Raw genomic sequence first — 17,268 nt, 5'->3', positions numbered from 1 at the left:
AACAACATAGACCAAAGTACTGACACTGCAGACTTGGAACAAAAAAATGCAAACTTAGATTTTCCAGTCACAGGAGATCCATTGTTCCGGAGTTGAACTGTGTATATGATGACAGCCTTTTATACCCTCATCCTGTAACATGAATCAGAGGATGAACTGTCGTCACAGACAGTCCTAAAAACAATCGTCACATTCAGGTCGTCTGTCTTAGTGAGCGTCTCTGGTTGAAACAGTGCTATAAATATGGTTTTATTAAGTGGTGGAGAGATATAGCATTTGTTAGTGCTGACATTTACACAGTCTTTTGAACATGTCATATCTGTCCTGTATATTCAGTTGAACTTGTGAACGATATTTGATCAAAATAAATATGGGAATTTTACCATAAGGCTTTATGGTCACAAGGCATTGTATAAAAATAAGGCATTTAATGCTACTGTGATGAACACTTTTAACATTAGAAATAAGTATTGTAAAGGTTTCTTCTCATGACTTTAAAAAATCTTGCCGAGTCTGCTAAAAAAGATTTCCGTTAAATTCATCTTGTATAAGCATTCAAAGTTTTCAATTTGTCAAATGTTTTCACTTAAATTAAATTTTATATTAGCTCATAAATGTATTCCTATTTGCAGAAAAAATCTTTAAAAGGTTTTCAGTTAAATTCATTTTATATAAGCTGACAAAAGTATTCCTTTTTTCTGAGAAAATAAGTCAAATAGTAAACCTACAGGATGTCTGATCATGTGTTTCCTAAACAGAGAACCAGCAACATGTTATGTACATCATCGTTGGGAAACATTCACAAGTGATAACATGTGTCCACACTTCATGTGTAGTCAGGAGCATAGTATTAAAACCATAATATCCTCCTAAAGACTATTTAAAGCTTGTTATTTTACTGCATACACTTAGTGCTCCCATTTCTTATGTATGTCCCTCTATTGTATGGCCGCTGCTCCGTCTGTATCCCATAATGCCGTTAGGTAGAAAATATGCAATTGAGAGCTGGTTTCCTATGTGTTACATTCAAATCTCGTTCGCGGTCTGAACAAATCTCATTCACACGCATAGGTGGCCATGTTTTACATTGCTTGCCGCTGGCTTATATCCTGAATATGTAACAATTGCTTTTTATCATAGTTGAAATTCCATAGCCTATGGTTCCGTCATGTTGGGTAATACTGCTTGTCTTGCAGAGTGCTCCCCCCTTGTGTCAGTTATTGCCAGGCCAGTTCATACCCATTGCCATCTGGGTGATATCGAAATATTGCAGCAGTCTGACCCACATTATGTTTTCCTTATAGTTAACATGCCATTAAGTTTTGGAATATCTGGTAATATGAAACCATGTCCATATGTGTTCATGTTCAGATCTGTTGGTTTTCAGATCTGTTTGTGTTCAGATCTGTTTGTGTTCAGATCTGTTTGTGTTCAGATCTTGTCATGTTCAGAACTGTTTGTGTTCATAATTGTTCATGTTCAGATCTGTTTGTGTTCAGATCTTGTCATGTTCAGATCTTGTCATGTTCAGATCTGTTTGTGTTCAGATCTTGTCATGTTCAGATCTGTTTGTTTTCAGATCTGTTTGTGTTCAGATCTTGTCATGTTCAGATCTGTTTATGTTCAGAACTGTTTGTGTTCAGATCTTGTCATGTTCAGATCTGTTTGTTTTCAGATCTGTTTGTGTTCAGATCTTGTCATGTTCAGATCTGTTTATGTTCAGAACTGTTTATGTTCAGAACTGTTTGTGTTCAGATCTTGTCATGTTCAGATCTGTTTGTTTTCAGATCTGTTTGTGTTCAGATCTTGTCATGTTCAGATCTGTTTATGTTCAGAACTGTTTGTGTTCAGATCTTGTCATGTTCAGATCTGTTTGTTTTCAGATCTGTTTGTGTTCAGATCTTGTCATGTTCAGATCTGTTTATGTTCAGAACTGTTTGTGTTCAGATCTTGTCATGTTCAGATCTGTTTGTTTTCAGATCTGTTTGTGTTCAGATCTTGTCATGTTCAGATCTGTTTATGTTCAGAACTGTTTATGTTCAGAACTGTTTGTGTTCAGATCTTGTCATGTTCAGATCTGTTCATGTTCAGATTAGTTATTTACAGGTTTAAGAAATACATTAGTCAACTTAACAAGATCAGTCATTATGAATTCCCCAGTGTTCTGATGTGAAGATGTGGAAGTCAGTGCCCTTGTATAAGAATGAAAGGTCAGAAACTGTTGAAATATTTGTAGTATTACTTAAAGATGTTTAAAAAATGAGAAAAATTGTTTCTAGAAAGTATCTGGGCCCCACTGGGCATATGTTGAATCTTAAAATTAATATACCCAAATGAACATGTCTGTCTATTGTGATCAAAGAACATTGATTGAACTTTGAGGTTTCACGAATATGAAGGGCAATGATTTAACTGGAAACAGGTATTTCAGTTAAGTATTTTGAACATTTACTGATATATCAGGATGTATAGGTAGAACATTTTTTTGTAATCTGCAAATTTAAATTTATAGAGTTATTTCTGTACTCTGTATGTGCTATTGTTTTGGTATGTTTACTAAGTAACTTTTTAAACATATTTAGCCAAGTTTCCAAGGAACATAGGGTCAGTCGGGTAGCCTAGTGGTTAAAGCATTTTCTCCTTACGCCGGAGACTCAGGTTCGATTCCCGACATGGGTACAATGTGTGAAGCCCATTTCCTATTATCTGACAGGTTGTCATACATGCGTTATCTAATGAAACGTTGGCCTGGTTTTAAGATGGTGTGCAGCAGTGATGCTCAGACCTCCATTTGAGCTGTGAGATGAGGCGACATATATTTGTGTTGTTTTACAGACAGGCCTCGCTCTATGCTTTGGTAAAGTCACAAGAAATGTCAAAAACTGCTTTTTCAATTGTTAGAACTTTACTTGAACATATTGAAGAGTTGTTATCATTTAAATTATCCTCAAATAGTAAAAAGAGATAATCAGTAGTGAAAATTATGTAAAACTTAACTGTCGGTAACTGCAGCTCTTTTCCTTAATTGTAGTTATGAACTTTTGCAACCTCGAAACCCCAGAGAACTTTCAGCATCGGAAACTGAATCTTGTTTAATGAATGATTTAGGCCATGTCTCAAGTAGCAACAGTCTAGATGACTCCAAGCTCCACTTTTCCTTCTAAATAAATCATCCATCCAGAATATAACAACAGTTCATCGGTAAGCATAATTAAGGTTTTTTCTTCATCATGTCAATGTTCATTTTGACATGTTTGATAGGTGGTACGTGAAAGGCCTTGTGGTAGACAAGTCGTTAAAGAATTCGCTCGTCACGGCAAGGGTTTGTTCCGATTAGAGCCCATTTCTGGTGTCCGTCTCCGAGATGTTGGAATATTGCTAAAAGCTGCATAATACTAAACTCACTTACTCTGGTACTGGCAACGTTTGATGTTTTATGGTGTCAGAGGTTACAGTTAAGATATTAGAATTTTTAAATTCATTCAACAACCAAGGAGCCATTAATATACCTCGCTTCTCACCCCCTGGATTCAACACTGGTACATGTTTTTTCAAATCTGGCAATTTAAACCACATGTGGGAGCATGAATTACCATATCTTAATTCTGTTGAACTGGTCAATGGCTTCCACTTCCCCACTGTTGACGGCCTACTATAAACGTTGAAGCCCGCATTCACAGCAGTGTGAATGGGCCCACTATGTCTCCCTCACAGGTAAACTTATCAATGACGATCACGTAGCTGCAGCCAAAAATGTCATTCATAAACCATGCCTTGAGGCCTGTGCGTGGAGATTTATGTGGATGCCCATTACCTACATAACCGTCACATTATTATTCCTATAGAACATACATGTTATTATTTTCAAGCCCCCATCCAGCTAAATTATTCCCAGGACTTGAATTAAATTAAAATAAATCAGCTTTGAACATGCACCAGCCTATGGGAAGGGTTCTATTGAAATTCAGTATTTAAAATGGCTGTAATATCTAAAGTGTTTTGAAAATAAATTGTGAATGGTTGTGACTAAAACTCGGTGAGGAAAACAGGTTCAGGTAAAGTGTTGATGCTGAACTACCATGAATGTCAATGATATGATAATATCTTCTTAGGTTTAGATTATTTGGGATTTAAATTATTTGAAACAACTGGAGCATTAAAACATATCTGCCCTCCACAATGTGTGAAATACAAACTTGAGTATGTCATGTTTCTTCATGAGCTTTTTGGTCTGCAATATATTGGTCTGATTAAAGTAAATGGTGTTAAAGTGAATGCATTTGTTTCGGGATGGGTCCAAAACATGTAAGACTAAAAATTAAATCAGCTCATGAAAACATAATATCTGTGGTTCATGAACAGCAGAGTTGATGCAAATACCTCTGTGGATATGCTGGGTCAGAGCTGAGCAGGTCATAAGAGGCAACTGAATGGGTCGGTAGTCAGGCTCGGAGACCAGGGCCCCGTTCCACAAAGCGATCGTAGCGCTAAGACGATCGTAACTCCAATACATTAACATAGACTTACGTCAGTCGTAGCACTAAGATGGCTTTGTGGAATGGGCAGCTGGTTGATAATGTTTCATCATACCCTGATGGTGTGGAATGCTGCTTATGGTATCGATCACTGGTTTGTCTGATTCAGACTGGCTTATTTTCAGGCCGCTTGCATACTGCTAGAATATTTCTGAGTGCATTGTAAACAAGAAACTAAGACAGACAGGCGTCTGTTGACTTGCTGGGTGGGTACAGGGGATGTAGCATGAGATCACTGCTTTTGTTGGTTGGTGTAAAAGAATATTCACCGAGGTACAAATTCTGATACCGTTGCAAAACTGCCCAAAGTGGTCTAAAACTCAATCTCAGGTGTCTTTGATTGTTCTTTTACGTCGTTACTTCCATGAATGTCAGAAGTTTGTTATATACAAGAGAACCAACTTGGTATCTTTGAAGAAGGAGTTGGAACGCTTGCTGTGGGTGTTTTGTCATACGTTTTCAGTTTCAGTTTCAGAGCAGGTTCTCTGATTTATGTGTAGGTATTCAGAAACAAATCTGTAGGAAATGTCAGTAAAAATTTCCAAATTGGAATTCCAAATTGGAGTTCCATATTCCTGTTGCTATAGGAACAACAAATGTTATGGCTTTGTTGAGGTGACTTATATTTCACAGATCACAGCGCCAGTGAACATCAAGAGGATTTAGTGTTCAGTTTACACTACTGTATAGAGTGCAAGGATAAAATACGTAAAAGGCGACTAACAGGATCAGGTGGTCAGGCTCGCTGACTTGGTTGATGCATGTTATCAATCCCAATTGCAGGGATTGATTCTCATGATGTCAATCACTGGATTGCCTGGTCCAGACTCGATTATTTACAGACTGCCGTCATATTGTTGGGATACTGCAGAGTGCGGCGTTAAACAAAAACCAAACAAACAAAACCTCTGAATTTAATCAAATCAAATCAATAAAAACAAAAAATAATAAATTCTTTTGTGTTTAAAATAACAACTTGCCTGCTAAGGGCACTCTAAGTTTAAAATCCTAGCTAAATCCCGAAGATTGAATATTTTTGGTGTGTTGTTAGTGTGCTAAATTCTGTGTGTCTTGTTCCAGGTGAATCCCTATACAAGAGAAACTCCCCACTGGACGACCGGGAGTCGCCCAGCAAAGAGTTGCCGTCAAAGTTGCTCAAACACGATCGAGTGAAAGAACGCCAGGATCTCTGTCACACTCTCAACTTTGACAAAGATCATGCTGCACGTCTCAACTCCAAAAAGTCAGCAGGAACACAAACGTAAGTTGTCTCAGAATGTCATCTCATTACCTGCTGGTAACCCCGTGAAGATCTGGGGTAGAATAGGTTTTCAGTAAACCATGCTTGCCGTAAAAGGCGAGTATGCTTGTCATAAGAGGCGACGATGGGGTCGCGTGGTCAGGCTCGCTGACTTGGTTGATGCATGTCATCGTATCCGATTGCGTAGATCGATGCTCATGATGTCAATCACTGGATTATCTTGTCCAGACTCGATTATTTACAGACCGCAGACATATAGTTAGAATATTGGTGCATTTAACAAAACAACTTTCACAACTCCATAACATGCAGAGAAATGTCATGATGGTTCATAATAGTGACTTATCATTCTTGGTATAATTGACTTATGCCCTGGGTTTCCACTGCCCTGAAATTTCATGCAATTTATTTCTTGACTGATGCAAATATTGCCCCTTTTAAATATGAGGCATAAAACTAAATGCCACACAGTGTATACAAGATACAAGATTAGCTATATTTAACATTTTGGCTCTTTAGAGCTGACAAACAGATTAAGAAGAACACAAACAAATAACAGCAACTGAATTGTTATGAGTATGTGATATATGCCTGCTCTATCTCTCCTCCTCCGCAACAACAAGTAAGCAACTTCGTTAGGAAGGACCACGTCTGGGGTCTCGTGAATAGAGCATCTGCTTGGAGAGCTGAAGGTCCATGGTTCGATCCCCGGTCACATCAAACCAAAAGACGGTACTTGTTGTTGCCCTGTCTGGCATTCGGCATCAACAGGCTGGTGGCTCGGAGTCAGTGTATTGTGTCTTAGTGGTATCCATGCTAAACTGCGGCATGGTATCTCACTGAGCTTGTACATTAAAACCAGACAAGTACAAGCACACACACACACACACACACACACACACACACACACACACACACACACACACACACACACACACACACACACACACACACACACACACACACACACACATGTAAGTGCAATAATCTTGAACGTGATGTTAAACCCAATTTCACCTCACCTTCAATAAGGCGTTTTTAACTATCCAGTCATACCCCAGATGCAATTGCAGTAACACAGTGAGATTCTACTTTGCTGTCTTCCGCTACCTCTTACATCATATCACAATCTCTTACGTCATATTATTGCTTTAGCAGTTAGTTGTAGTAGATTCAACACCCCAGCATAGACATACACAGTAGGTGGCGCCACTGTGTTTTTCCTACTTTCCTACCACCTACACAAAGAACAACCTCCTTAGTCGTCTTAATGATCAAAGATTCACTACCCTGCTGCGTGTCGGGTTCCAGTTTGGGGCAATAAACAAGAAATAATGGCTTTTTGTAGAAAGATATATTCTGAAGTTATATGAGTAACTGTTCTTTTTCATATTATTACTTTATTGATGAGATATTTTTAAAAAAACTGGTTTAAAGATTTTTCAGCGTCAAGAACCTCATGCAAGTGAGGATATTTTCCTAACACTTACTTTTGAGTTTTGAATCATCCAGAGGTGTTTCTGGTCCACTAGAAACAAGTCGACCATCATTTGAACCTTTGTTGTTTTGTTGGTTGTCTGTTCAATTTCACCACACTGGCGTACAGAAATCTGCTTCAGTACTCTGAAACTATGATTCATAATTCTATATTTGTTGTTGATTCATAATTCTATATTTGCTGTTAATGAATCTTACTTTGCCTCTGTTGGTTTGTTCAGTTAGATGGTAATAACACAATGAGGTCACTAAATATTATTCCAGGTAGGGTTCTATGATATAGAAAAATGTTTTTCAAGATTATTTTCTTGAACTAAATTGAACTTATTTGTTATATATGTTGATACTCAATATTTGCCTTTACCTTTAGTTGCTTTTTGACTTAATTATTGTTTTAAACTTGAGCAAATAATGAACTGGGTTTTTTAAATTCACTGCACTGGCACATGGCATGAAAATGGATCATAATCACGTAAAATGTCACAAAATTTTTGTTGTCAGTTTTATTTATAAAATTATTAAGTTATTAAATTATGGGTGGCACATGTGGCTCAGTTGTCTAAGGCATCGCAATTCGCTGTGCAGAGTTGTGTCCCTTGGGCATGCAAGGAACCAAGGGTTCACTGATGCATCGCGAGTTTTAATGCAGCGATACGAACATGCGTCTACAGCTAGCTTTTCCTTTTAAACTTGCTCTGAAATATGTATAGTAAGAAGTTTCCACACGATTTGACATAAATATGCGTATCACGATACGTAGCGTGACCTATGTATCATGATATGTATTGTATCGTGACCTTGCTGTGTCGTTGAGTTGTCTAGCACATTATTTGGCTTTTTCAGTTAACGAGACCCAGTTACTAGTAGTTACAGTTGCAGTATTTAGTTATTCCAATTGGTGATTCTTATCATCAAATTCACTTTTTTTCAGGAGCACAAATAAATCATTCCCACTTCATTCTGATCAGACTAAATATTCAGTGCGGTAACAAGCACTACCAAAAAGTTGCCATGCTTGCGATTATCTCCTGAATTAATTATGATATTGTAATGTGGTGTAATTTAGTTTTATTGGATTTTTTCTGTTAGGCAATCAAGCTGATGACTGTAATTTCTACCATAGGAAATTTGGTGCCAGTACACCAAGACTTGATGCCAAATTATAATGGATGATGGATCAGAAGGAACAGGTTGTTCATAACCCTTTATCCATGATGGAAATCAAAACTGATTCCTAACTGTAAAATTGGTTTCCAAAATGGTCGATGGTGCATGTGGTCCTGCGCATGGTGTACAGGTCACGAATCAGGTGAAGTTAAGCAACGTTGGTCGTGGAGAGTAGTTGGATGGGTAACCGCGTTCGGCAGCTTGATCCTGATAGTTTCGCTCTTCATTGGCTTCGGTCCCGCCCCACACTGAAGCACAGGTACCACATGTGGTGTCTCCTCAGTCAAATGACTTTGTTCGAAATATGCCCCTGTTCACCCTGCAGTGAATGGGTACCTAGAAGGATAAGATGGTAATGTTACAGTTGGGTTGCTTGGGTTGTATACTTCCCAGGGAGCTGAGAATGAAAACTGAGAGCTGACTTAAATCCATTGACCTGGGTAATAATGCAGCACTCCCAGCATGCTTTAGGGTGTGTCTTTGGTGGTTTATAAAAATGCACATTATTAATATTATGACAGATGATGTATCAACATACAAGGCAGCAGCAGAATACAAAACTATATCATGTTTTTGTCAACCATTTTGGCATTGCTTGCTGTTAATGTGCTTAATTTCTGGTCCGTGGTGAAATGCGAGAAGCCTGTCAGACGTTGATACTGCCATATTTAGCTGAAAGGAAGGGAGTTCACGCTGAGGTGCTCAGTTTACCATGAAAGATAATGCAAACAGAATCAAAACCTGATAAAAAATTCATTTTAATTGTTGGTTGCCATGGTAATACACAAAATGTGCACATCCCAGAGTATATCGGATGCAAACACATCAATTATTTACAATTTCAGAGACTTAAAAACTGAAACTATAATCATTGATATGTGAAATGGAACTTCTTTTGAAGACCTTTAGCTTCACTGGAACAGTTCGCTGTGTGGTATGGATCTTTTGAATGTATCAAATTGCATGATGTTATTGTTGAATATAAAATTTGTTGTATGTAAAATATTCGTTGTGTAAATAATTAAAGATGATTTGAATAATTATCATTTCAAAATTATTCTCATACCGGTATTTGGTTAGTTAACATTTATGTGTTAATAAAATAATGTTAGCAGTTCATAGATGGAAGCACTTTAATGGATTGTCACTGTTGTGAAGTATGACGTTAATATAGATTCAATTAATGAATAATAATGTATAAAAGCCAATAGGAATGGATCAGAATTATGCATTTTAACTGTACAGTTATGCCAGTCTGCTACTTCAGCCAATCATTACTCCAAAGGCCAATTCTAGTAAAAGTCTCTGTTATCTAGTATGCTCAGCTAATAATCCCTATTATCACACTAAAATGTACTTAAAACAGCGCTAAGAGCCAAGGTTGGACACAGCCTGTGTTGCTGAAAGATTTAACAATGGCTAAAAAAATTTGAAAGAAACATACTCTTTCTTCGGACTGTTATGTATTTGATTACAAAAAGTACGAAATATATTATGTTTGATCAATTTGGTGCTTGACCTATTTGAATAGACAGAAAATGTCTGTCATTTCTTAAGATGGTCTACAATGATGAATGTAGTCTTGAGAAGCAGGAAATATTGCCTCCCTTATCGGTGTCAGAATTTGCTGGATGTGGGTTTGAATCCCCAGAGTAGCCCAAATACTGCTCTTCAGTTTGTCTGCACCAAACCCTTGCTTGTAGGTTGCACGCAGGTATATGAGTGTGGGACTTGAATGTGTTCGATGTTGTCAGTAGAATAGTTCTTCAGCAACCCATGCTTGCCGTAAAAGGTGTCTATGCTTGTCGTAAAAGATGACTAACAGGTGATCAGGTGGTCAGGCTCGCTGACTTGGTTGATGCATGTCATCGATCCCAATTGCGTGGATTGATGCTCATGATATTAATCACTGTATTGTCTGGTCCAGACTCGATTATTTACAGACCGCCGTCATATAGCTGGAATATTGCTGAGTGCGGCGTTAAACAACCAACCAACCAAATCGATGTTGTCAAGCAAATAGTATGCCATGTTGCCATGCAACAATGTTAAGCTGCATTTAAAGTTAATAAAAGTGAATACACAATTCAAGTACACCAGTTGCTGCGGTAGTAAATATCACTGAAATTGTTCAAAGAGTTAAACTGACCATCTTATAGTTAACATGTTACGTGGAATAAGTACTTACCATGACAAGAGCATGGTTAAGAGATGGCTGTTTGTGTTTCTAAAAATACTAGTAGTTTTATCCCCTTCTCAGAGTAATTTATAGATATTGAACATAACACTTATACTTAAAGGAGACAGTTTTTGTGCCAGACTGACTTTGTTCTGAGGACAGTTCTGGTGTTGTAGGTCGGTAATGTGGACAAAGTGTCATTATATGTATTTATGGATACTGTAGATTGGTTAGTCACGAAATACTGGTTTGAGTTAGTGGTACACCGCTGTGAGATGGTGAGTCATTATGTCAGCCGTGCACACACACATTCTGTCTTTTACAGTTTCTCAGTTCAACAAGTCAGTTCCCACAGGCAAAGGCAATTTGCTCTATGAGAAATATTTACAGTATCGTTTTCTGATAAGACAAATATAGACATAATGTGAACTTGATTGTCCCCGTGACTGAATATGATCTTGGTTATATAGTTCTTGCCACACTGATAGAAAAATATAGTGTAAGAAAGTTCATTGCGAAAATGGAGGTGGAAACGTTTTTTGAAGCGTAAGGCCATAATAGATTAGTTATTGGGTTCTCTTTCCCACCAGCCCCACTACCAAACACGAATGGTTTGGCCTGGTTGAAGAGCATCACGTCTCAACAAAACCCACCACCCATGAACATTCTAGTTGGAATAGGTCTTCAGCAACCCATCCTTTTTAGAGGCGAGTATGCTTGTTAGAGGTGACTAACGGATCGGGTGGTCAGGTTTGCTGACTTGGTTGATGCATGTCATCATATCCCGCTATGATCGATGCTCATGATGTCAATCAGGGGCGGTCGGGTAGCCTAGTGGTTAAAGCGTGCGCTCGTCACGCCGAAGACCCGGGTTCGATTCCCGACATGGGTACAATGTGTGAAGCCCATTTCTGGTGTCCCCCGCCGTGATATTGCTGGAATATTGCTAAAAGCGGCGTAAAACCATACTCACTCACTCACTCATGATGTCAATCACCGAAGTGTCTGGTTCCGACTTGATTAGTTACAGACAAACAGACAAACAGACCAATCAACCACACTACCTCTCATTATTATATTGTCCCCATCTTCCATCATTCCATGCAAGAATAGATTTTAAAGTTTTCCAGATTATAAAATATTTCACTTTCCAAAAGACTTGTAAACATCAGTGTCAGCTTGTCTCCCATGAGGGGTATCCCGAGAAGAATAGGTCCCCAGTACCCCATGTTTATAGACCTCAGACTAGGATGTTAGCTCCCATGGATGTGGGAGACAGTCAGAGATGACCAACTGAGGATTGGGTGGTTATAATTTACCAACAAACCAGGGCCCACTTGCACAAAGCAATCTTAGCGCTAAGATGATCGTAACTCCCATACTTTAACATAGGCTCACGATAGTCTTAGCGCTAAGATCGCTTTGTGCAAGTGGGCCCAGTTGTCAATAGAGTTCCTGCCATTATGGTGACACCGATGAGCCTGGTCACACTTGGCAACCACCTGATCTCTGTTCTAGACATGACTGATACATGCCCAGCGTATAGGGAGTGGTCCTCCCCCGGTCCTCCCCCCTCGGTCCTCCCCCCTGTGTTGCCACGCTGTATTGTGACTGTAATACAAAACCACCAACAAGCAGGCCTCTATGAGGGTTAACAATAACAGGGCCCACACAGGTAGAAGTTTGGTGACGTTCCAAGACTCAGGACGAGGATGAGTCACCTGTGGAAGGAAGCGGCTTCAGACAGGAGCCCAGCATGCTCCACTTTGCATGCAGTGTAAAAAGAATGGAGATACATCTCTGACATACGTACAGCTTCAGACAGGAGCGGAGCACAGAGGCTTAGTTTTGCTGATGTAAGCATTTGTACTCGGTGATATCTCAGTTCTAAACATTGGTAGAGTAAGTACTGTGTTTGTAATATGTAAGTGAGTCGTTCAGTCTTTAGTGGTGGGGGACAAGATTAAAGTGTTGATGAAAGGTTGAGATGGAGCAGGGTCAGAATTAACTGCCTGCCAGCCTGCCCGTGGCTGGTAACTTTTCTGTCAGGCTGCATGAAATTTTCCTCAAACCTGCCCTACTGTCAGGCAGATAATTTTAAGACTACTTAAAGATTCAATTTATCATAGATCCTCAAGTAAGTCTTTGCATTATTTCAACTGAATAAAGACACGATTTGTCACATAATTTTCACATTATTTTAATATTTATAATGTTTACAATGCGGGCAGGTAACTTTGAGTTTGTTTGTTGTTTAACGCCGCACTCAGCAATATTCCAGCTATATGACAGCGGTCTGTAAATAATCAAGTCTGGACCAGACAATCCAGTGATTGACATCATGAGCATCGATGACATGCATCAACCAAGTCAGCGAGCCCGACCACCCAATCCTGTTAGTTCCCTCTTACAGCAAGCATGGGTTGCTGAAGACCTATTCTACCCCGGATCTTCACGGGTAGGTAACTTTGAAGATGGGCAGGCAACATTTATGGGTCACCTGCCTGACTGTCTTGTTGGGTTTCAAAATCATGTCAAACACTGTTTTGGAGTAGTTTTAAATTTTTGAACTTGCAAGGGGAGATTAAAGCAGTATTAAAACATTTTCATCATATCTAGTCTACTGGATTATGTGAAGGTCCCTCAGCAGATGAAAGTTTGACCTGAAATTGGGATGCATCCATGACAGAAAATGTTGCTTGTGACATTTGTATGTAGTTCACGTTTGTCCAGTAACCATGGTAGCAACAGTTACAGTGCTTCATCCTCAGGAAGGGAGGACACCTCTGCCCCCCAACTGTCTAAGGTCCCTTGCGTTCACAGCTGCAGTCACGGAACAACATATTCGACGGGATGCACAATATGGATTAGTTCAAATCAAGTTGCGAGTGAATTTTGTTTTGCTTTACTGCCTGCTTTATTCACCTCTAGTACTTCAGTCTGTAAATAGTCATGTCTTGGAAATCCCTCAATCAGCCGCATCACAGAATCTGACAACCCAATTTTCATTGGCAAGACAAGCATGGGAACTGGGGATATATTCTACTGTATGAGGAGAAAAGCATGGGTACTGGGGATATATTCTACCATAATCCTCATGGGGAGAAAAGCATGGGAACTGGTGATCTATTTTACTGTATGAGGAGAAAAGCATAGGTACTGGGGATATATTCTACCATAATCCTCATGGGTAGACAAGCATGGGTACTGGGGATATATTCTACCATAATCCTCATGGGGAGAAAAGCATGGGAACTGGTGATCTATTCTACTGTATGAGGAGAAAAGCATAGGTACTGGGGATATATTCTACCATAATCCTCATGGGTAGACAAGCATGGGTACTGGGGATATATTCTACCATAATCCTCATGGGTAGACAAGCATGGGTACTGGGGATCTATTCTACTGTATGAGGAGAAAAGCATAGGTACTGGGGATATATTCTACCGTTATCCTCATGGGTAGACAAGCATGGGTACTGGGGATCTATTCTACCATAATCCTCATGGGTAGACAAGCATGGGTACTGGGGATATATTCTACTGTATGAGGAGAAAAGCATAGGTACTGGGGATATATACTACCAAAATGCTCATGGGGAGAAAAGCATGGGAACTGGGGATATATTCTACTGTATGAGGAGAAAAACATAGGTACTGGGATATATTCTACCATAATCCTCATGGGGAGACAAGCATGGGTACTGGGGATCTATTCTACTGTATGGGGAGAAAAGCATGGGAACTGGGGATATATTCTACCGTTATCCTCATGGGTAGACAAGCATGGGTACTGGGGATCTATTCTACCATAATCCTCATGGGTAGACAAGCATGGGTACTGGGGATATATTCTACTGTATGAGGAGAAAAGCATAGGTACTGGGGATATATTCTACCGTTATCCTCATGGGTAGACAAGCATGGGTACTGGGGATCTATTCTACCATAATCCTCATGGGTAGACAAGCATGGGTACTGGGGATATATTCTACTGTATGAGGAGAAAAGCATAGGTACTGGGGATATATACTACCAAAATGCTCATGGGGAGAAAAGCATGGGAACTGGGGATATATTCTACTGTATGAGGAGAAAAACATAGGTACTGGGGATATATTCTACCATAATCCTCATGGGGAGACAAGCATGGGTACTGGGGATCTATTCTACTGTATGGGGAGAAAAGCATGGGAACTGGGGATATATTCTACCGTTATCCTCATGGGGAGAAAAGCATGGGAACTGGGGATATATTCTACCGTTATCCTCATGGGCAGACAAGCATGGGTACTGGGGATCTATTCTACCATAATGCTCATGGGGAGACAAGCATGGGAACTGGGGATATATTCTACTGTATGGGGAGAAAAGCATGGGAACTGGGGATTTATTCTGGGGATACATTGTACCATATGGGTAGACAAGCATGGGTACTGGGGATCTATTCTGTGGATACATTGTACCATATGGGTAGACAAGCATGGGTACTGGGGATCTATTCTGGGGATACATTGTACCATATGGGTAGACAAGCATGGGTACTGGGGATCTATTCTGGGGATACATTGTACCATATGGGTAGACAAAACATGGGTACTGGGGATGATAGATATGACCTGATGATGCAGTCTGTTGTTTTCACTCAGTAATAGCAGCTTTACTTCTGAGTGCTGAGTGAGTCATCCCCTCTTTGCAAGCCACACACCAACTTTTTGATCTTCAGCAAGTTTCTTGAAATACCAGTCAGTCTGATAGGCATAGTTATCAGTGAGCGCTGAGCAGACAACGCCGTAATTATCATCAACAGAGAGCGTGGCCGAGGTCGGCATGACCCAGCCCGTCCCATGAGCTCAACAGTTTCCATAGGAGGCAATTATTGACAAACATATTTAGAAACAGTTTGAATTGTATTACATGAACTTCGTGACAGCTGTAAAACATTCCCTTGTGTGGAGGTATCGTGTGTGCAGCCATCAGATGAGTGCATTGGTGCCATCCTGCTGTGGTTCCTCCTGCAGGTGGCTGGAACTCCTTGGTACTTGCACATGTTAAGTGTGTTAATTAGTGCTTAAAGGAAGCACTTCATCAGTTATTGATAGCTCTGAGTCATTAGTAGGTGTCGCCAAATATCATCTGTTGCTTATGACTGTACAGAATGGTTATATATTTGAAATGATATTTCCAGAGCAGATTATTAAGCTTGCAGACTCGGGCCAATTCACACCCAGGGCAATTCATTCATTGAGATTGTAGACTCAAAATTTTATGTCTTGTAGTTAAGGATGACCCTAATTATTCAGTGTCATATTAATAAATGATATGTTTGTCTTTTAATGCTGCACTCGGCACTGTTCCAGCTATATGGTAGTGGTCTGTAAGTGATGGACCCGACAGACCAGTGATTGATATCATGAGCATCGATCTACGCAATTGAGATATGATGACATGCATCAACCAAGTCAGCAAGTCTGACCACCCGATCCTGTTAGTTGCCGCTCACAACAAGCATTGGTTCTTGAAGGCAAAATCTGACCTGGATCTTCATGGGGCAATACTCAGAGAATTTTTGCACAATCCTCAGAATTTCAGGAAACAGGGTCGTTGGTACTCCGTCTTTGTCTCTCCATTGGGATTCTGTTTTAGTATAAGTCACCAGAGCTCCATCCTACAAAGCGAACATAGCACTGTGACTGTCTTAAGTCCATTTTAAATAATGGAATTTACAATCATCTTGGCGCTATGATCGCTTTGTGAAACAGGCCCAGAACCCCATGCTTGACTCCTGCTTAATGACCATCTCAACCCAATTCTTAGACTTACATCTAGTCTCTGAAATGAACGTATTTTACACAAAAAGCAGTTGTTAATTTTTCTTAAGAACAAAATAACAGAGAGCAGGAGACTTTCTTCATTTTCAGGAAGTGCAGTAATCTTAACTTGCCAAATATTATAGACTTGCATGGGCTGTATTGGATATCTCTGTGAGGGCCGTGGATGCTCACACTATTGACCTCAAGTTTGACTGGGGTAGGGCTGATTATTTGAGTTGAGCATTTCGCCACTCCTTAGAAATTTTAAAAAAAAATACTAGTCCAGTACTCAGAGTTTTTAGCTGGTCCAAACAGGTTCAGAAATACATCCCTTAAATGCTACTATAGTCTATGAGGCCTACCTTCATTAGATTATTCTTGTTCTCAGCACAATTAGCTGACTAGTGTGAATTTCAAAGGTTGCTTCAGTAACAGGCTTCTTATGTAAAGCTATATAGGTGTGTTGATATGTGGAGCCGATTGAAGATCTGAATATGATGTGAATTACTCGTGGGTTGATCTGGAAGATTATTTAACCAGACCATGGCTGGGATACTGCACATGAGCATAAAACCATAGTCACTCACTCACTCACTCACTCTCACTCTACAGCCATTCCTCATCACTTGGATGTGGCTGCCATGTTCCTTGCAGCTGCACCAGCTACTAGTCACCACTCCATCTTTCTCATGGCTTCATCAGTTTCAAAATTTATTATCTCTAAGGTAGTTGTCATGACGATGAATCAAATCACCTGAATCTCAAATAAAAAATCTAAGGCTCTGTACACATTATCTTGAGATCTTTAATAATA

General features: G+C 39.6%; 1 protein-coding gene across 2 annotated transcripts in view; it reads left to right on the top strand.

The window, feature by feature from the left end:
- LOC124134133 (transcription cofactor vestigial-like protein 4) overlaps nucleotides 1-17,268 on the top strand; it is a 103,482-nt gene that overhangs the window by 67,549 nt on the left and 18,665 nt on the right. For both annotated transcript variants that reach the window (XM_048396830.1, XM_048396829.1), the window contains exon 2: nucleotides 5,616-5,796. In XM_048396830.1, the coding sequence (XP_048252787.1) occupies nucleotides 5,616-5,796 (181 nt within the window). The remainder of the gene's footprint in view (nucleotides 1-5,615; nucleotides 5,797-17,268) is intronic.

Source organism: Haliotis rufescens, unplaced genomic scaffold, assembly GCF_023055435.1.
Source record: "Haliotis rufescens isolate VD_foot unplaced genomic scaffold, xgHalRufe1.0.p SCAF_16, whole genome shotgun sequence".
Lineage (NCBI taxonomy): Eukaryota > Metazoa > Mollusca > Gastropoda > Lepetellida > Haliotidae > Haliotis > Haliotis rufescens.
This window is presented reverse-complemented; position numbering and strand designations above follow the sequence as displayed.